The 21816-nt window shown below is 38.8% G+C and overlaps 1 protein-coding gene across 2 annotated transcripts in view; it reads left to right on the top strand.

The window, feature by feature from the left end:
* Positions 1-21816, top strand: part of LOC108718976 (contactin-associated protein-like 2) — a 1054026-nt gene that overhangs the window by 666124 nt on the left and 366086 nt on the right. For both annotated transcript variants that reach the window (XM_041566089.1, XM_018267529.2), the window contains one exon: positions 1156-1311. In XM_041566089.1, the coding sequence (XP_041422023.1) occupies positions 1156-1311 (156 nt within the window). The remainder of the gene's footprint in view (positions 1-1155; positions 1312-21816) is intronic.

The raw sequence follows: 21816 nt of genomic DNA, 5'->3' as shown, positions 1-21816 counted from the left end.
TTCTCTTTTTGATAGAAAAAACATTATTTCTCATTATTTCAGTTTCTTATTGGTTGGGTTTGGGATATTACTTGTGAAATGAGCTAAAGAAGACAAAACTACACTTACCACACTAAAGAATACAGAACTTATAATAAATAAAATATGAGTGCTAGCCGAAACGTCAGCAACTTTTTTGCTGAATAATATTCACCTTTATTTTTTCTAAGATCTGTGAGTGCTCGCCTCCTTTGCGGATATCTATGGACTTCTCAAGCACCCAGGCACAGTACACCTATTTCACGAGTTATGCCGGCCCTATACGGACATCAGTGTTGCATAAATGGTTAACCTGTTTAGACAGGGTAACCATTTATGCAATACTGATGTATTTTCACTGAAGGAGGTTTGATTAACAGTCGCTTTATGTTGACGAGTACATCACGTCAGCTAGACTGTTGTTTTCCCGCTAGATCATGTATATAAAATGCAGTTCTAACAATGAAATGTTACTTTGAGAAAGGCCTGGGATCAGGTCGAAACGTCAGTCTGTAACTTCTATAATAAAACATTTATTCTTTTTGAGAAGCCCTGAGAGTGTGGACCTTATTGCATTTGGAATATATATATATATATATATATATATATATATATATATATATATATATATATATATATATATATATATATATATATATATATATATATATATATGCAGTAGTAATGGATCAGCACACTCATTTTACAAGTGATTAAAGTGTCTTTATTGGTAACACAGCATTGTTATCCGACGTTTTGGTCCCACCTGGGGACCTTTCTCCAGGTGGGACCGAAACATCGGATAACAATGCTGTGTTACCAATAAAGACACTTTAATCACTTCTAAAATGAGTGTGCTGATCGATTACTACTGCATATTATGAACATTGATCGTGCACCTCTACTCTATTGGAGATCGAGTGCGGACACCCTAAGCATTTATATATATATATATATATATATATATATATATATATATATATATATATATATATATATATATATATATATATAATGCCTTTTATTGTATTTGGTGCATATATGATATTTATTTTTCTGTACTGACAACAATTATTCATATTTGACCATGTAGCAGTGCATAAATTAATTTTCCATAAAATGCATCATTCTTCTCAGGTTCAGGTCTTAACGATGGACAGTGGCATGAAGTACGACTCACAGCCAAAGAAAATTTAGCAATTTTAACTATTGATGGTGATGAAGCCTCATCTGTGAAAACAAACAGTCCTCTTCAATTCCAGACTGGAAGCAGATATTTCTTTGGAGGTACAGGTGTGTTTTCTAGTATACTCACTGTCATCTAAGCCAAAAGATGGATGTAAGATGAATCTATTATGCATGTTTATAAAAACAATTCTGAAAAAAATTGGTATGGGATCCGTTATCCAGAAACTCTATAGACTCCATTATAATCACTTAAGATTTTTAAAATTGATTGCCTTTTTCTCTGTAACTCTGTGACTTATATACTGTACAACCATGGCAGGTCTGAGATGCTGGATTTTCAGATCTGAACTTTTGCAGCATCGGGCTTTAATAAATCCTGAAAAATGTTAGGTTTTTTTTCACTAAAAAGTCCGATTTTTTCGATTCAGGCTTTATTAAATAAACCCCCAAATGTATGCAAGTATATTATCCCAATGGAGTGATGTTTGTGTTATTTCTTGGTGGACTCAAAGCAAAATTTGGCAAAACAATATCATTCTTCCTTTGGATATAAAGATATTGGTATCATAACCCTATTTATGTTATTTGAACTTTGAAACAATTTTGCCTGGGTTTAAATCCTGAGACTTGATGCATTTTTAGATCCAGTGTTCTAATTACTCCTCTCTATATAAAATAGAGTCAAAATCAGAGTTCCAAATTTTGCCATATGTTATATATTATATATAACTTATATATTGACTTATTTAGGCCAATAAAATACAAATATATATATTTAAACTTGATATATCTGGTTCAGTAGTTTTACATACAAATCATCTTTAATCAGCATAGCCAATAAAAACATATGGAAAATGAAGGGGTTTGTACTAAGGAAACTATGAACTTAATTAAGCACGAAGTCGGATTCCCTTGATAAGCCAATTATGTACATCTGGGAATAGAAATGCAATTTCTTGCATGAACATTACCATAATACTGCATCTTATGCCTACAAAATGTCTCTGTCTATTCAATGAGTCTGTCACGGCTGGGCATATGTTTTAGTTGTGTTTCAAAGTAAAAAGATGTAAGCTTATTTAATTTCTACAAAAATACTTTTGTTCATAAAGAATAAATAAGTCCTCATGAACCAAGGATGTGATGTTCTACTCAACTTCTTTTATTTATCCCAAGACTACATAGATGGCAGGAGATATTCTTTCATCCTATATTCAGGAACTTCTGAATATCATAGAAAGACCAAAGGAAAAAATTATGACCTAGGATGTTACTTCCAAATGATTTATTATTTATTTTTCATCACCATTTCTATTTCTATGTGTTCATTTCTTTTCTATTTCTATGTGTTCATTTCTAGAAAATATGATGTCTGTACTGAACTGATTTAAAAGAGAAAAAAGTACCCCACTAGCTTCAAAACTCGCTCAGCAGTCTCTAGTAGTTAAAACTACCTAATTTAAGTCTCAGTTGCATGCAATTTTACTAATTACTTTAATATAAATCCCAAAAAAGTGCTTGTGCTATGATAAAACTGATTAAAATCCAATAATTATGAATTCATTAAATAATTGTGATACAGTTCATTCTATTATATATACAGGGGTTAAGAAAATTAGGTACACAAATACCCTTAGCTGTAGCCAATTCTTATTCCACGATAGTGTATATCCTTTTACTACAGGATATATAATAGTTAATAGTAACCCCACCAATCACTTTAAGTTAAAAAAACTTTAAAGTGCAAGTGCTTAACAATTAATGAAAAGTAATTTCATCCGGACTGACCAAAAATTCATAAAATTTAAAGTGCTCGATAGTGCTTAGCAATAAATTAAAGTTGAGAGAATTGATTAAATAGAGACTGCAATAAATAGGATAAATATTAAAAAAAACACACAATGCTCAGGTTCAGAAGATAAGTCAGAAATGGAAAAGAGGAGGAGGTGGAGTTGTCCCAAATCTACTACCTAATTATTTCTATCCCTGGGACACCACAAAGTCAAGGAAGGCAGAGTACCCGGGACTGTGGTCTCAAATTTTAATCTAGTCCTAGACTGGAAGGAAACTATATAGGCCTAAAAAACCACAAATCCACGGGCTCTTGTGAGCTTTAGTATCAGATAGATTTAGCAAAGAACCGAGCACTGGTTGAGGTTTGCAACCTCCCCACCCCCTCCACTACTTTGAAAACCCAATTGACTTAAATATAAATAGTTTAAGGTTAAAAAGGACTCAGAACGCCGACGCGCGTTTCGCAATACTGGCTTTGTCAAGGCCTTGTAGTAAAAGGATATACACTATCGTGGAATAAGAATTGGCTACAGCTAAGGGTATATGTGTACCTAATTTTCTTAACCCCTGTATATATAATAGAATGAACTGTATCACAATTATTTAATGAATTCATAATTATTGGATTTTAATCAGTTTTATCATAGCACAAGCACTTTTTTGGGATTTATATTAAAGTAATTAGTAAAATTGCATGCAACTGAGACTTTAATTAGGTAGTTTTAACTACTAGAGACTGCTGAGCGAGTTTTGAAGCTAGTGGGGTACTTTTTTCTCTTTTAAATCATTAACTTGTACTGACTAAGGTCAGACCTCCGCTTCTACCGCAGGATAAATTTATTTAACAAGGGATCACCTTTTTGTTTGATTGTCTGTACTGAACTGTAACTTTTGCTTAAAGCATGATGCATATCATTTCTTCTTATACGAATTATCATCAATGAGATGAGTATAATAAGATTAACGTAATCACTTCTTATTCTATTTTATATCCAAACACCATTTGGATAAGATGTGTGCATCCTAATGTTTAAAAGACTACTATACACTTATATGCTCCTGCAGAATTATGGTTGCTGCAGGGGAATACTTACACAAGCAAAGTCTTTAGATATCGCTCTGAATAATATATTAGACAATTTAGGAGTGTTTCCTCTATTATGCAATAATCTGTTAAAGGAGAACTAAATTCCCTGCTATTAAAATATTGCTACCCCCTTTCCTTACATAGTCCTCCCTCTCTGCCCCCCCCCCTCAGCCTAGGTGTTACCTCCTGTATTGCCCCTAATTCTTCACTTAGCTCTCCTTGCAGAGTCAGCGCACAGGAGCTCTCGGGCGCTATCTTTGGATCTTCGTCTTCTTCGGGAAGTGAACGGCATATCGACGCATGCACAATTGGAGCAGTCTTCTGGTTCGTGCCAACTGTGCATGTGCCATAAATGACAGAAATTGCTGAAGGGAAGGAAGAAGACCCGAAGAAGAATGAAGAGCTAGAAGATGGCGCGTGTGAGCTCTTCTGCACTGACTCGCAAGAAGAGTTAGGTAAAGAATTAGGGGCAATTACAGGAGGTACCACCTAGGCTGGGGTGGAGCAGAGGGGGGGGGGCTATGTAGGGTAGGTGGTAGCAGGGGGGTTTGTTTCCCCTTTAAGGCCCAAGTATTCGCGTAATCAAAAAAAATGTACTTATTAAAATGTAAACATTTTCAATAACCAGCATGTGGAGGAGATTTAAGTTGATATGTCATAACTTGCAAACAGTGCTCTTCTTATCACTTGCCAGAGAAAATGTGTTCTTGTGATTATGTTAAATTACTGCCCAATTGCATCAGTTTGCAAGCTGTCACCTTACTGAAATAGTTATTTCACTGCCAAAAATATCTGTTTCACAAGTGCCAGACACACCCAAGCATTTCCTCTTAATGCTGCATCACTTGCAGTTCCACCTCTAGAGGAAATCTCAGCTTCTTACCTGTAAAATAATGTACAAGTACAGAAATGCCAAAATTAAATGAGTTTCAAAACCTATTACATTTTTGCTCATTTCGAGACATTATTAAAGCCAATGTCTGGCTCGCTCTGATCAGATCAACGTCATTCGTAAATTGAACATGTGGCAGAATTTTGAAATATGAAATCATTTCTATTTAGTTAACCCACTAAGCATGCAGTAGATAGTTGTGTTTATTTGTACTTTGGATTTGTGCTTTCTTGCAATTTAAACAGTAAAGTTTTTTTCATATGCAATTGATGCTCATTCCTGTTTCATAAGAGAAATATTTAGCAAGGAATTTTAACCCATAGGTCAGGACACAAAACTCTTTCCAGTGCTGTTTAGGCTCTAAAGTTTAGTGGGCAACACTAATACATGGGAATCAGGACAGAGCTTGAGTCCTCTTCAGTGTCAGGAAGTTGGAACCATGAATTTGAGAGCACATAGTATGACCCCAATACTTCTACATGGATGGAGGACATTCAGTAACATAATTTGGTTTATTTCATATTATTAATGCTTCTGAACTTTAGTAGTGCAGTTAAATAAATGTTATGGAATCTACATGCAGACATCACCTTTATCCATTAGGGGAAAATCTTCTGGTTAGGACCCTTTAATGACAATCTTTGAACACCACAGGTCAAGGAAGGGATGAATAGGGAGGAGAAGGGTTGCTGGGATGCCAGTAGGGATGGTTTGACTAATGCAGAAGGACAAGTGGACCTGGGAGTTTGTTAATCTATGTTTTCCCTGTTAATCTAGTGAGTGGGGAATTTTTGGGTGCCCCTCCTGGCTTTGTTGTACTACCTTCTTAGCTTCAATCATATAATACATATCTAACGCTAATGTGACTAGGCAGACCAAAAAGGGGTTAATGTCAAGCTAGTTGTTAGAGCATGGGTTACATGCAACTCAAAACACTTCAGGCTAGGGTCTTTGCTACATGGAAGATTTCCCAGGTGGAATAGTTTAACTACAACTTTCACGCTACTTTGCTACACCAAATAGAAATAATGGGCTCCAGGAGATTCTTGTGTAAATCAAAGGAATAACTGTTTATTTGTACAAGAAAAATGAGCCCAGGGTTTACTTACAAAGGTACAAGGCACACACAGTGCCACACAGCAGGCTGAAACAGGTTACAGCACACAGCAGAGACAGTGACTCCCATCAGACAAGGTAGTCAGGTAGTACATCCATTTTGCAATATACCTCAGAGTGGTCCGGCTCCCCACTCAGTGGAGTGGTCAGGGAGAACACCTTTCTAATCCTGACACCCTATCCACTGTGGCTCCTTCACTCTAGGCAATTCAAAAGTCTTGGGAAGCTACTCCCTACTACAATCCTCGATGGAGCTCCAGCTGCTGTTACTATCTGTCCTCTTAACCTTACTCTCCTAGAGAGTCTATGACAGAACTAACCCTGTTTAGCTAACCTCATTCATGGGATTCCCTGCTCCCCAACTTAGACACTAGAGGACCCGGTCCCTCTTGGCACATGGCTTTCTGGGCCTTGCTGTACCCAGGCTTCCCTGGGCACACCTAGCCGGATCAGCCTCCAGCAGCCAAAGAGCAAGATCCACCCCTTCTCATTCACTATACCAGAGTGTGACAGGATGTGGTCACAGCACCACCTGGCCCATAACATTGGATATGCAAATACTTTAACTAGATACATTAGCTTTTCCCCAGTAACTAGGGAAAAGGAAGTTAGGGACTTAAAGCCATAGAAGCATTGTTAACTCTATGGGTCCCTACACATAGTAAGTAAGTAACATCGTAAGTTAGTTTGAAAAAAGACACATCTATCAAGTTCAACCGTTTAACTCTATTTTAACCTGCCGAACTGCTAGTTGATCAAGAGGAAGGCAAAAAACCCCATCTGAAGCCTCTCCAATTTGCCTCAGCGGGGGAAATAATTCCTCCCTGACTCCAAGATGGCAATCGGACTAGTCCCTGGATCAACTTGTACTATGAGCTATCTTCCATAATCCATATTCCTTCACTTGCTAAAAAGCCATTGAACCCCTTTTTAAATCTATCTAATGTTTCAGCCTGTACAACTGATTCAGGAAGAGAACTCCACATCTTCACAGATTTCACTGTAAAAAAAACCCTATCCAAATATTTAGGAGGTAAATAAAGCATTAGAGAGATTATTATATGACCACTTATATATTTATACATAATCATCATTTCACCCCTTAAGCGCCTCTTCTCCAGCGTGAACATCAACAATTTGGCCATTCTTTCCTCATAGCTGAGATTTTCAATACCCTTTACCAACTTAGTTGCCCTTCTCTGTACCCTCTCTAATACAATAATGTCCTGTTTGAGTGATGGAGACCAAAACTGTATGGCATATTCTAGATGGGACCTTACAAGTGCTCTATGTAGGGTATATTTTTACAAGTTTGTATGTCACATGAATTTAAAAAGTACATTTTACAATTCATTCTTAGATTAGTGTTAAATTAGTGTTACTAATGCTGTGACCTTTCACAACCAAAATTGCATTTTTTTTAGTCATCTTCTTGATAACGAAAAGCTACAAAAAATACAGATTTATGAAAAAAAGGCAAACATAAAGGGATATATTTATCAAAGAGTGAAGTTGGAGATCTCCACAGTCCGCAGAGTGAAATACGGCCTCTCTCCATTCATTTCTATGTGATTTTTAAAGGCATATTTATCAAAGGGTGATAGTGAAAGTTTGCCAATTGATAAATATGCCTTTAAAAATCCCTTAGAAATGAATGGAGAGAGGCCGTATTTCACTCTGTGGACTGTGGAAATCTCTAATGTCACTCTTTGATATATATACCCCAAAGCTTGTCAGCCAGTTGGAGAATGCATGAAGTAGACAGCACCGAGCTTACTACACAATAAGGATATTGTACAGTACCTTACACTGTTAAAAAGAGGCATTGTTAAAGTAAAGTACTTCTGCTATTATATAAGTATAGATAAGTATAGATATTTATAATATAGTCAGGGGTCATTTACTTAGACCCCAGACAGAAGTATAAGGGCACTAAAGGGTGCAAAAGTGAGTCTCCTTATTGCTCATTAAAAGAGTGCTACTGTCTGACTGCACTGGGATCATTTGTGGACACAAGGAAACCTACATATGCTGGCACTCCCTAATTTGTGCCTCAACATTTACTACCCTGCCTTGAGGAAGTACAGTAAGGGGCACATTTACTTAGGGTCGAATATCGAGGGTTAATTAACCCTCTATATTGACTGTCGAAGTAAAATCATTCGACTTCGAATTTCGAAGCGGAAGGGTTTACCGCATTTCCTACGATCGAACGATCAAAGGAAAAAACGTACGATCGATTAATTCCTTTGAATCGAACAATTCGAAGGATTTTAATCCATCGATCAAACGATTTTCCTTTGATCAGAAAATTGTTAGGAAGCCTATGGGGACCTTCCCCATAGGCTAACATTGATGTTCGGTAGGTTTTAGGTGGTGAAGTAACTGGTCGAAGTTTTTTTCAAAGAGACAGTACTTCGACTAAGTATGTATCTTCTATTCCTTCACTCGAGCTAAGTAAATGTGCCCCTTTAAATGTAGACATGTGACTTTATAAAAGTCCACAGGCTTCTTCATCTAATAGAACTCTGGATTGATTATACATTATACTATATAGTGGATAATGTACCCTCTGCTATAATGTATTCAAATATACCGTATTAGAGATCACAAGGAGTGACTCATATGTTTATGCCAATTTGATAAGATTCTTTAATGGGGCTCATATTTTAGTATACATTAGGGGGCCGATTCACTAAATTCGAGTGAAGGATTCGAAGTAAAAAAACTTCGAATTTCGAAGTGTTTTTTGGGCTACTTCGACCATCGAATGGGCTAGTTCGACCTTCGACTACGACTACGACTTCGAATCGAAGGATTCGAAGTAAAAATCGTTCAACTATTCGACCATTCGATAGTCGAAGTACTGTCTCTTTAAAAAAAACTTTGACCCCCTAGTTCGGCAGATAAAAGCTACCGAAGTCAATGTTAGCCTATGGGGAAGGTCCCCATAGGCTTGCCTAAGTTTTTTTGATCGAAGGATATTCCTTCGATCGTTGGATTCAAATCCTTCGAATCGTTCGATTTGAAGGATTTTATCGTTCGATCGAAGGAATAATCCTTCGATCGTACGATCGCAGAATTTGCGCTAAATCTATCGACTTCGATATTCGAAGTCGAAGGATTTCAATTCCTAGTCGAATATCGAGGGTTAATTAACGATATTCGACCCTTGATGAATCGGCCCCTATATGTAGGTTAAGCATTCATTCTCAAGATACTGGTTTCCTTTAATAAATGAATTAAACAGGACATTTAAGAGCATGCATATATCTCTAATTAAATATAATAAACTTGAGTGGCCACAGTGACCTTATTGAAAGGGCACCTATTATAAAAAAAAATGTTTATCCCCACTGGAGGTGTGGGTTAATAGAGGTAATAGGTTTTTGTTTTATTTTTTTTAAAAAACTTAGCAAGAACTTAGCGGCCCACACTGGGAGGGAGCTTCAGGTACAGGCGGCCATGTTTTGTGACATGCATGCACATAATGAGTGAGTCTCCCAGCTCACTTATTATGTGCATGTCTGTGATATCATGTGCATATTGAGCTAATAGCTGGTACATTATGCTTAGTGTTTCAATGTCAGGCTCTTTGGAGACAATATAGGAAGAGCAGTTAGAACTGCTGTTTAGTGTACAGCTCACTGAACCCGTAGGGATGATTCAAGTGCAAGTTGAAGCGAAGTCGTAGTCTTAGAACAGGCAGATGGTCGATAGGCAGGCAGCAGACAAGACGTAGTGAGGGACAGGCCGAGGTCAAAAGGCAGGCAGAAGATTATCGAAATGGTAAACAGGCAGAAGTCAGTAGGCAAGCAGATGACAAGCGAAATCCAAAGTCAGGCCGAGGTCGGTAACGAGAGAAGCAAATCCAAAAGGCAAACAGGAACAAACAGGAACGAGTCCAAGCAAGGAAATAACCAAGCACCGTTTGCTTTTGCTGAAGACTATTTAAAGGGACAGATTTGGCGCCAAACGTGGCGTCGCAGCGTGATTGACGCAGAGCGTCAATTAGCGCGCTCGCATCCGTTGAGACGCGCTAGCGTCCGTCGCGACGCGCGCGTGTCCGAATAAACGGACACGCGCCCGCGCAAAGACGCGAACGTGGGCTCCAGACGCCGAAGATGCCCAGAAGCCTGCGCACCCCTGCGCCTGCGCCCCACATCGGACAGAGCACTAGATATATTTGGCACAGGTACCTTACATTGCCCCCCCCCCGAGGGATGGCCTCAGGACGTCTTCAGCAGGCTTTTTCCGGATGATTTCTGTGGAATGCTGAAACCAATCTTGGTGCATGAATATTCTCCACTGGTTCCCAGGAAATCTCTTCATTAGGAAATCCCTTCCACTTGATCAAATACTGTAACTTCTTACCCCGAAACCTTGAGTCCAAAACTCTTTCGACCTCAAATTCAACTCCATCCTGACAAGAGATCGCTGGAGGAGGAAGAGGAATACGCCCAGGAAACGTATTAGGCACAAATTTCTTTAGTGCAGCATGGAAGACAGGATACACTTTCAAAGACTCCGGTAAATCTAATTCAAAGGAAACAGGATTAATTACCCTTTTGATGGAGAAGGGTCCCAAGAACCTTGGAGCCAACTTCTTGGAGGAATATGAAAGACGAAGATTCAGTGTAGAAAGCCAAACCTTATCATTGACCTTAAACTCAGGATCTTTTCCTCGTCTACGATCTGAAAAAATCTTAAAGTTTTGTTGAGCCTTACTTATGTGTGTCTTTAGGATCCCGGAGTTCTGGTTGAGAAATTCAAGGCGATCCTGTAGAGAAGGAAGAGTCACTTCTGGCAAGACATCAGGGAACATAATAGGATGGAACCCTATATTAGAGAAAAAAGGAGTTTGGCCCATGGAAGAATGTAATGAATTGTTGTAACAAAATTCTGCACAAGGAAGAAGAGAAGACCAATTATCTTGCAGATGAGAAGAAAAGGTGCAGATATACTGTTCAAGAGTCTGATTGGTTCTTTCTGTTTGCCCATTGGTTTGCGGATGGTAAGCAGAAGATCGGGATAAAGAAATATTAAGGGCCTTACATAAAGCAGTCCAGAATTTTGAAGTAAACTGCGAACCCCGATCCGAAATGATTTCTTGAGGTAAACCATGCAGTCTCACAATTTCTTTAATAAAGACATCTGCAGTAGCTGCCGCAGAAGGTAACCGAGGGAGTGGGATAAAGTGAGCCATCTTGGTGAGACGATCCACGACCACAAAAACAGTGTTATAATTGTTGGAAGGAGGAAGCTCTACAATAAAGTCCATCGAAATAGAACTCCATGGCCTCTCAGGAACTGGCAAAGGGCGAAGTAAACCAACAGGTTTGTTGTGGGACGGTTTAGATCTGGCACAGGAGTCACAAGAACGAACAAAAGATATACATTCTTTTACTAAAGAAGGCCACCAAAAGAAACGTCTTGCTAAATCCAGAGTCTTCCGAATTCCAGAATGTCCGGCCAAAGGATGGTCATGAATAAGTTTAAGAGCCTCTACACGAAGTTTAGGAGGAACCACCAATCTATTATTTCGTAAAAGCAGATTACCTTCAAGAAGCAAATTGTTAACCCCAGGATAATCCAACACCGACTGAGGAGCATTTCTCAAATTCTCCATAAAAGAAGATTGTAACAATAAAAAATGTCCAGGCTGAAGAATAGTGTCAGGAAGCGTAGTATCCTTTTCCACTGGAAAAATTCTAGATAAAGCATCTGCCTTTATATTCTTAGAACCAGGTTTATAAGTAACATGGAATTGGAAGCGAGAAAAGAAAAGTGCCCATCTCGCTTGACGAGGATTCAGCCTTTTTGCCGTACGTAAGTACTCCAAGTTTTTGTGATCGGTGAAAACAATAATTGGATGAGAAGCCCCTTCAAGAAGATGCCGCCATTCTTCTAATGCCCCTTTGATGGCTAAGAGTTCACGGTCCCCAACATCATAATTTCTTTCTGTAGGGCTTAGTTTTTTAGAAAAGAATGCCACCGGATGTAGAACATCTTTAGGACCAGCTCGCTGAGAGAGAATTGCTCCGATGGCCACTTCTGAAGCATCAACTTCTAGGGTAAAAGGTTTAGAGACATCCGAATGAACAAGAATAGGAGCTGAGACAAACAATTTTTTCAAATAATCAAAGGCTTGTTGAGCACCCGAAGACCAAGAAAATTTAATCTTGTTGCTTGTGAGATCCGTGAGGGGTTTGATAATAGCAGAAATTTTTTTAATGAATCTCCTATAAAAGTTGGCGAACCCCACAAAACGTTGCACTCCTTTTCGATCCACAGGAGAAGGCCAATTGATAACCGCTTCCACTTTTTTGATGTCCATCTTAAAACCTTGATCGGAAACTACGAAACCCAGAAATTCAATACTAGCCTTCTCAAAGTCACATTTGGAAGCTTTGGCATATAATTGATAATGTCTGAGCCTTAAAAGAACTTCTCTCACATGACTTCGATGTTCCTCTAATGAATTGGAAAAAATCAAAATATCATCCAGATAGACGATGACGAATTGGTCCAGAAGATCATGAAAAATATCATTAACAAAATGTTGAAACGTAGCCGGGGCGTTGCACAAACCAAAAGGCATTACAGTATACTCAAAATGTCCATAACGAGAACGAAATGCAGTCTTCCACTCATCTCCTTCTCGAATACGAATTAAATTGTAAGCCCCTCGGAAATCAAATTTTGAAAAAATTTTGGCATGACGAAGTCTTTGAAAAAGATCAGGAATAAGAGGCAACGGATAGCGATTCTTAACTGTAACCTTGTTAAGCTCTCGAAAATCAATGCAGGGTCTTAAGGAGTGGTCCTTCTTTTCAACGAAAAAGATACCTGCTCCAGCCGGAGACGTTGAATGACGAATAAAACCTTTAGCGAGATTTTCCTCAATATAATCTTTCAATGTAGTCAACTCAGGTTCAGATAAAGGGTAAATCCTTCCGAAAGGAATAGCTGCCCCAGGGAGGAGATCAATAGGACAATCATAACTCCTATGAGGAGGAAGAGTATCTGCTGCTTTCTTACTGAATACGTCTGAAAAATCATGATAAACTTGAGGAACGAACTGAAGAATCTCGTCATCCGAAGTATTCAAAGCCAAGTCTGGTGCAGACGGAAGACAATTTTTTCGACAATAATTAGAATTAAAAAGGATTGTCCCAGACTGCCAATCAACACTAGGGTTATGACTTCTTAACCACGGAATTCCAAGAATAACAGGAAAAAGCAGATTTTCCATGACATCAAACTTTAATAACTCATAATGCCCCTGAACAGAAAAAGTCAAAATATGTGGGGTTTCCAAGGATACAGGTCCAGAAGAAATGAAATTGCCATCCGCCATCTTAACTGGAATGGGCTGAATCTTTGGGACCAAAGGAAGTTGATGAAGACTTGCGAACGCCTGGTTGATGAAGCACCCACAAGCTCCTGAGTCCACAACCGCATCTACTTCAATTCTTCTTTTGTACCACTGAAATGACAGATGAAGAAGAATATAAGACTGAAGAGGTGGAATACATGGTAAAATAGGAGAATGAAGAAGACGATTTTTACCATTGGGTCGTGTGGGACAATCTTTAAGTAAATGTCCAGCAAGGCCACAGTAAAGACACAAATTCAACCGTCTACGACGAAGTCTTTCCTCCACAGAAAGTGTCTTTCGAACCACCCCAATCTGCATAGGTTCGGGATCAGAGGATGAAATAGGGTAAACTGGAGGAGGAGCTGTAGGCAGCACCCATTCCGGAATTGAGGGACCAACACCTCTTTCTTGGCGTCTTTCCCTAATTCTTTGATCAATCTGGACGGCCAGTGAAATTACTTCCTCCAATGAAGACGGTAACCCGACTCTTGCCAATTCGTCCCTTAAAGTTTCCGATAACCCCAGACGAAATTGATGTCGAAGAGCCCTATCGTTCCACAGAGTATCTGGGGCCCAGCACCGGAATTCTGCCACATATTCTTCAACAGGACGGCGAAGCTGACGCAGATTTCGTATAGCCGCTTCTGCTGTTTCCACCTTATGAGGATCCTCATAAATCTTTGCCAAAGCCTGGATAAATGAGTCGGTAGTTGCTAACAAGGGGCTGTTTTGCTCCAATAAGCGATGAGCCCAGGCCTGAGGTTGCCCTTGAAGCAACGAAATCATAACTCCAACCCGGATCTGATCAGTAGCATGAGACTGAGGCTTTAAGGTAAACAGGAGCCGACAACTATTAACAAAGGTTCTGAAAGTCTTTCGGTCTCCAGAAAATTTGTCGGGCATAGCAACCTTGGGTTCCTGATGAGAGGAAGAAGCTGCCCCTCCTGACGCAGTAGCTGATAATCCGGAAGCGGAGGCGTCAGGCGGAACTGTGGACATCTGCAAACTCTGTAATTGTTCTTGCACATGAAGATAGTCACCCCGAAGTTCTCTCACTACTTGAGTAAGTGACAAAATCTGTTGAGAAAGATCGACCAGTGTAGGCAACTCTTCCGAAGGCTCCATTCTGGCTTGGTTATTCTGTCAGGCTCTTTGGAGACAATATAGGAAGAGCAGTTAGAACTGCTGTTTAGTGTACAGCTCACTGAACCCGTAGGGATGATTCAAGTGCAAGTTGAAGCGAAGTCGTAGTCTTAGAACAGGCAGATGGTCGATAGGCAGGCAGCAGACAAGACGTAGTGAGGGACAGGCCGAGGTCAAAAGGCAGGCAGAAGATTATCGAAATGGTAAACAGGCAGAAGTCAGTAGGCAAGCAGATGACAAGCGAAATCCAAAGTCAGGCCGAGGTCGGTAACGAGAGAAGCAAATCCAAAAGGCAAACAGGAACAAACAGGAACGAGTCCAAGCAAGGAAATAACCAAGCACCGTTTGCTTTTGCTGAAGACTATTTAAAGGGACAGATTTGGCGCCAAACGTGACGTCGCAGCGTGATTGACGCAGAGCCTCAATTAGCGCGCTCGCGTCCGTTGAGACGCGCTAGCGTCCGTCGCGACGCGCGCGTGTCCGAATAAACGGACGCGCGCCCGCGCAAAGACGCGAACGTGGGCGCCAGACGCCGAAGATGCCCAGAAGCCTGCGCACCCCTGCGCCTGCGCCCCACATCGGACAGAGCACTAGATATATTTGGCACAGGTACCTTACATTCAACCTGGCTAATCGCACCAAGTGCTTCCTCCCAGTGCGAGTGGCTTAATGCTCAGTGGGAGCATTTTAAATGAAAAACAAAAAAACTATAGTTTCCTCCTACTCCATTAGCCCACACTTCTGGTGGGGGAAGCAATTTTTTAATGATAGGTGCCCTTATACTTATACTGAACTTATATTGAAATATACCAGTTTGAGTTTACCGAAGTATTAGTTTAAAATTAAACACTAATGGACTTTCTGGTGTATTGTGAAAATGTCACTTTTATAAATAAACTCTCTCTTTCCCATTGTTGTATGTACATTTTTTTTCACAAATATATATTTATAGTTGTGTTTGACCTTTAAAAAAACAATATTGCAGTTAACAGAATCTCATAAAAAGATATGAAGTATCTCCATTCCAGTGCATTTTGAAACTGATGAGTTTACAGTGACAGTTTCCGCATTGCAAGCCTCAGTGCATGTTGTTCATATTGCACAATATTGTTTCATTGAAGATTTCTTCATCTTTATTCCATTTCCATCTTCTATAGAATCTCTCTAACCACCATTGAAAGGGAACTCAGTATCTCTCAATCATAGAGAGAGAAATGGATCATTCTGCTAGCAGTATGCTATGTGAAGCATGAACAGAGAACTGACTAATTTGTCTTGTGTCTGAATGTAAAGCAGCTTATATCACCCAGTCTACGGGGCGAAGCTGAGGGATGGGAGCTTTGATAGGTCTATCATGAATTCTCATCTTCTCAGTTAAATGAAAACATAAAGTTCCTGAGATATGGATAGAAACCAACTGGTAGTGTATTATTCTTGCTTCAAAGAAGAAGAGTTTTGCTTAGCAATCAGGACCTGAGATGTAAATATTTTTTAAATTCTTACAAAAATAGTTTGGTTGCTACCATGGTAAGGAATTCAGCACCTATTTCAATAGGATAGAATTGTCTGACTACTGTTTGTTGTGCATGTGTAAGAGGCCACATATATACCCTATTAAATAAAAATTGGTTAGATGTGAGGAGGAGTTTAATTGCAAAAACATAGACAAAATAGTAGACAAAATAATGAGGACTCTATGGCAAATAATACTAGAAAGTTTTTTACCTAATCCAAATGGTTAATCATTTTCAATATTTGTTAATATATTAGTTAACCTAGCACTGGGTTATTGGTCAGACCAACGGATGCCCCCCCCATATTTGTGAAAGATTCTTAAATTTGTCTGTAAGGTACTAGTAAAGGGTTCATCTGAGAGGCAGCTGTACCTGTAGGTCCTACCTCACTTGGGACATTGGATAAGTATAACAGGTTTAGTGCACACAAAACAATGGTCATCTTCCAGGCCAGGGGTCTGAAAAAGGCAGCAAAAAACAAAAGTAGAATAAGTCTGATGACAAAGACAAATTTTGACCGAATCTAATCCATGTTCAAGAATGGAGTGTGTTTTATAACTAGTCCATGATTGGGGAGGATTTGTTTCCTGCTTCATAATCTGGCAACTATAGTTCTTACTTGTCTGCAGAACAGTGAAGGGGTTTCACATCCCAAAAACCCCTGCAGCCTTGAAAAAGCACTATATCAGTTTTCCCACTATATCATGTTTTGTCACCATATGTGCATACAGTAGCATTTAGTATTTTATATTCCATAAAATCGGCACAGTAACAAGTATATTGAACATTCTTATTTCAGAAGAATCATACAGTAGAATTATTGCTTGCACTTTCTACAGTTGAAGGGAAATGTGTATTTCACTTCTAAATAGACAAACACGAAACAACATTTTAGGGCAGCCGCGACATACATGAAAATTAGATCATTTAGCTGTTCCTCTATATAAACAGATATACAGCTAAAAAGGGTAGTGTTAGAAGAGGAAACAGTTAACTAATACGTGTTAAAATAAGTAAGTCAAAGCAAACCAAACACAATATTAGCTTCATCTGCTATTATGTAATTGTATCTAATATCAAATGGGATACATATTGAGCCAAATGAATTAAATATATGCTTTTGTTCTTTATGGAAATGTTTATAATTGCAGTATTCTCTCACTAAATGCACAGTAGGCTAGGTGTTAGTTTCCCACACGAAGAGAAGACAAGCCTCAGGGGAAGACATCTTTCTAATGCCAACATTTTTTCACTGCAAAAAGCTCTATTAAATGAATATTTTAAGAGGTTACCAATTAAATGATACATTACAGTCATTAATCATGTGTTTCTTCCCTACCAAGTTAGAGCAGAAAGAAGTTTACCACTATTTCAGTATAATATTCTAGGTAGACTGGTATGTAAATAATTAATTGGGAAAGTGACAAACAGCCTCATTGAGGCGGGAGGTGCATAATGCACAGTATTAAATATGAAAGTACCTGTTGCTACAAAAGAAAAAAAAACATGAATAACAAGAAACTGCTCACTGATAGAAAAATAAGTGAAATACAGGAGATGCAGTACAAGTATCTCACATGTACTCATAAAGTCAGAAACCCCACTACTTATATTCAGACAAATGTATGTGTGTCACTGAGGGCTGCCACCAAAAAAACATTGTTCCACCAGAATGCCAAAATTTTGAGTCACACTAAGGCGCTATTTACAGTATCATGCTGTGTAAAATATTGGAGAAAAATATCATCATTGATGTTTACCATATCAACCAATCAGCAATTAGATTTCAACAGTCACCTTCAATTTAGTAAAGCAAAGCGAATATCTGATTGGATGCTATGGGCAACATCACCAGTAATGTTTTACTCCAGTATGATAAATAGGCCCCTAAACAATATACATTTTGCCCCTATACAATATACATTTTTAGTTTTCTGAGTCCTAGCAATGACTTAGGTGAGTCAGTTGTACCCTACTCATGAATACTTTGCCCATGCCATGATGGAAGTGTCAAGGTAAGGATTTAGCACAGAATATGTCAATTAAGACTTAAAACTTCCTACAGATTCTTCTACCATATCGCCTACCTTTTCAACAGGAAAAGACACAAGCAACATAGCCCCATATATTTTTAAAAGTTACATCAAAATCTTTAAAGGGGTTGTTCACCTTCCAAACACTTTTCCAGTTCATTCGTTTTCAGATTGTTCCTCAGAAATAAAGACTTTTTTCAATTACTTTCCATTATTTATTTTTTACTGTTTTTTCAAAATCTAAGTTAAAAGTATGTGCCTGTCTCTGGTGTTTGAGTCTGGCAGCTCAGTAATTCAGGTGCAGACTGTAAACTGTTACAATTTTGCATTATTTGGTTAATACTAGGGATGCACCGAATCCAATATTTTCGTCGCAAAAGATTCGTCCGAATACTGATCCAAATCCAACCCCTAATTTGCATATGCTTATTAGGGGAAAACATTTTTTACTTCCTTGTTTTGTGACAAAAAGTCACACGATTTCCCTCCTTGCCCTTAATTTGCATATGCAAATTAGTATTCGGTTCGGCTGGGCAGAAGGATTTGGCCGAATCCGAATCCTGCTGAAAAAGGCTGAATCCTGGATTCGGTGCATCCCTAGTTAATACATACAACAGCTTCCTTTAATGAAATGATTCTGCTCAGCAGGGACAAAGATAAGAAATCTATCCATAAATGTATCCATTTAGAACCATTTAAAGGGTCGACGACCCCCCCCCTCCCAGAGCTGCTTTAGAAGGTGAAAAATTATCCTTTACACTTCAATATTAGAAAAACTAGACACATAGAAAATAGAAAGTAATTGGAAAAAGTCATTATCTCTGGTGATCTGAAAACAAGTTGTTTGAAGGTAAAAAAAACCCTTTAAGAAAGTATAATTCTAAGGAAAGTGTTGCCCAGAAAACATGTCAATTTTAAGATGGTTTTTAAAATCAGATTTTGTTTTCTTGAATAAAAGCACCCTTTATTCTGCATTGCAACCTTTTCTCTTTCAATTAATACTGTATTAGAAGCCATTTGATTACAGCCTACTTTTGGGCAGCATGGTAAATCCCAGCCCTTCTTCCCTGCCTCTCTGCATGGACCTTATCTTAAGGGAAAAAAAACAATACAGCTTTTACATTTGCTCAATCTGGGGAAAAAGCCAAAAACAGTTTATGCAGAACAGCTGCAGAGTGGATGCAGTAAACTGTGAAGAGCAGAGAGGTACATGATTTGGGTAGTTCATTTGATTTCAATAGTCATCCTACTAGGGAAAATGCAGACTTATGCAAGCAGGTGATTTCATTACTATCTTTCAGCATCTTATTACAGAAGGTAAAAGAAAATTGCAAATATCTATTCATTGTTTCAAGTTATTTCAATTGCAGTAAAACATAAAAATGTTTTTTATTGCTTTCACCTCTTTCCTGGCTGATTCAAACGAATCTACAGGGTTACAAACTGGCAACATTTATTTCCCCATTCAAAACTCACCCTGGTATCATCAATAACCTTCAGCTAGATTTACCTTAAAGGCACACATCTATTTTTGTTAGAACATATACGACTCTCCTGTATGCTGCTGTGAAATCTAATTGCAGTGTTACATCAGAACTCGCTTGTATTGTTGGATTTTTATAGCCCATCATATTTCAAAACCAGTCATTGTTGTGGGAGTAATAAAACAGAGAAAGTTCAGAACAACATGCAAAGATCCAACACAAAACAACCCTTCCTTTATTTTAATCACTATTTTTTACAGGTTTATGTAACTTCATAGAGGTAATCATGCAGCATAGCAGTGTACTTGCAATCCCTAAAATGAGGGCTTAGGGAGCCCAATGAATCTATATTACTTTATAAGTCCATAATCTGATAAATCTGATAAACACTGACTAGGTTACATAGTTAAATAGTTAAGTTGTGTTGAAAAAAGACTAAAGTCCATCAAGTTCAACTCTGTCTATACATACAGTTAGGCCCATAAATCTTTGGACAGAGATAACTTTTGGTTGATGATAGCTATGCACAAACTGCTATACCTGCTATGGCACTCCCCCATATGGGTACTGAAGAAAAATTTTGAAGTCATAAACAAAAGGATACGTAAATTCATCTGGGGGAAATCAAGGTCTAGATTGGGCTTGCTGACCCTTATGAGACCAGTGGGAGAAGGTGGGATGGCCCTTCCTAACATGCTCCATTACTTTTTAGCAGCTCAATTTACCCACCTAGTAGTGATTCTACACTGAAAACCATCATCCACCCTTGCATAAACTGGGGGAAGTGGTAACCCACTCAACCAACCTCCCCTTGGGACTTAATCTTGGGGACTACAGTACAAGCCTCAAACTTAATCCTGAGCGCACAGGGTAGGGCTCTGGAAAAGGTTCATGATTTGTAAAACTTCTCACAAGTTAACTATGGGGCAATACAAAGTTCCCGCACTTGGCCCATGTAGCTCCCCCAAGCTCCTGGGCAAGCAAAGGGATAAAATCTATAACAGATGTGTGGAGGGGCCAATATCCTTTGATGAATTAAAAGCGAGGTACCATATACCCTAACAGTCTCGCAGCTATTGGCTATCCTCCAAAACCCACACCAAAAGGAAACTCTCTCTGGTATTTACAAAAAAATACAAGTAGCATTAGTCAGAAGCAGCCCAATACATAGCAGGGAACTATGGGACAGAGACTTAAACTACATAACTGATAGTCAGTAGGCTGAGGCTCTAAGGGCTCCTAAGCATGTCTCATACAACTATAATGACAGACTACTGCAAACGTATATGGTGCACAGAGTTTACCACACCAGAGAAAATCTAAATAAAATGTACCCTAATGTCTCCCCAGAGTGCCTAAGATGTGAAGCCCAGCAAGCCATGGACTTTAAAAATACTGGGCTGAAATTGTAAAACACCTGTCTGTGATAACAGGTACAACTCTGCCATCAGACCCAGCTCTTTGCCTCTTGAGTATAGGGATTAGGGAACACACCCCAGAAAAGTATAGGCAAGTTGTATCCAGGGCTCTGTTCCAAGTCAGATGGCAAATCACACTAAACTGGAAGAGCAGCTCCCCCCCATCAACTGATCAATGGTTTCAAGCGGTTACCTCAATGTGTAATAAAGAGAAAATTATACTTACCAGAAACAGGCAAATTAAGAGCAAATGGGAAAGCTGGCAAAAATGGCTGGACACACCACTAAAAAGTGAATAAAAAATTCAAGGATGAAAGGTCCTGACCTATTTTGAGTACAAATGTAACTACTCAAACTACTCCAGTATGCACATTATGCACTATTGTGTTAACTTCTCTTAAATGTATTGTAAACTGTGTTTGTTCTCTAATGAATAATGAAAGTTCTGTTCCTCTAGTCTGAAGGGGTGGTGATCCTCTTTATGGGAAAAAGATCCCCTGCTATCTGTCAATAATGGCCACTATTGTACTCAAAGAGTAATCATGTTTCCTTGCAAGAGTCTTTTTCCCAGAGAGAACAACCCCAACCATGACAATCTACCCTTATAATTTAAATACACTTTCCATCCCTTTAATCAGATTAGTTGCATGTCTCTGCACTCTCTCTAGCTCATTAATATCCTTCTCAAGGACTGGAGCCCAAAATTGCAGACTCAAGGTGAGGCCTAACAAGGGAATTTTCACAGCAG

Source organism: Xenopus laevis, chromosome 6L (genome assembly GCF_017654675.1).
Source record: "Xenopus laevis strain J_2021 chromosome 6L, Xenopus_laevis_v10.1, whole genome shotgun sequence".
Taxonomy (NCBI): Eukaryota; Metazoa; Chordata; class Amphibia; order Anura; family Pipidae; genus Xenopus; species Xenopus laevis.
This window is presented reverse-complemented; position numbering and strand designations above follow the sequence as displayed.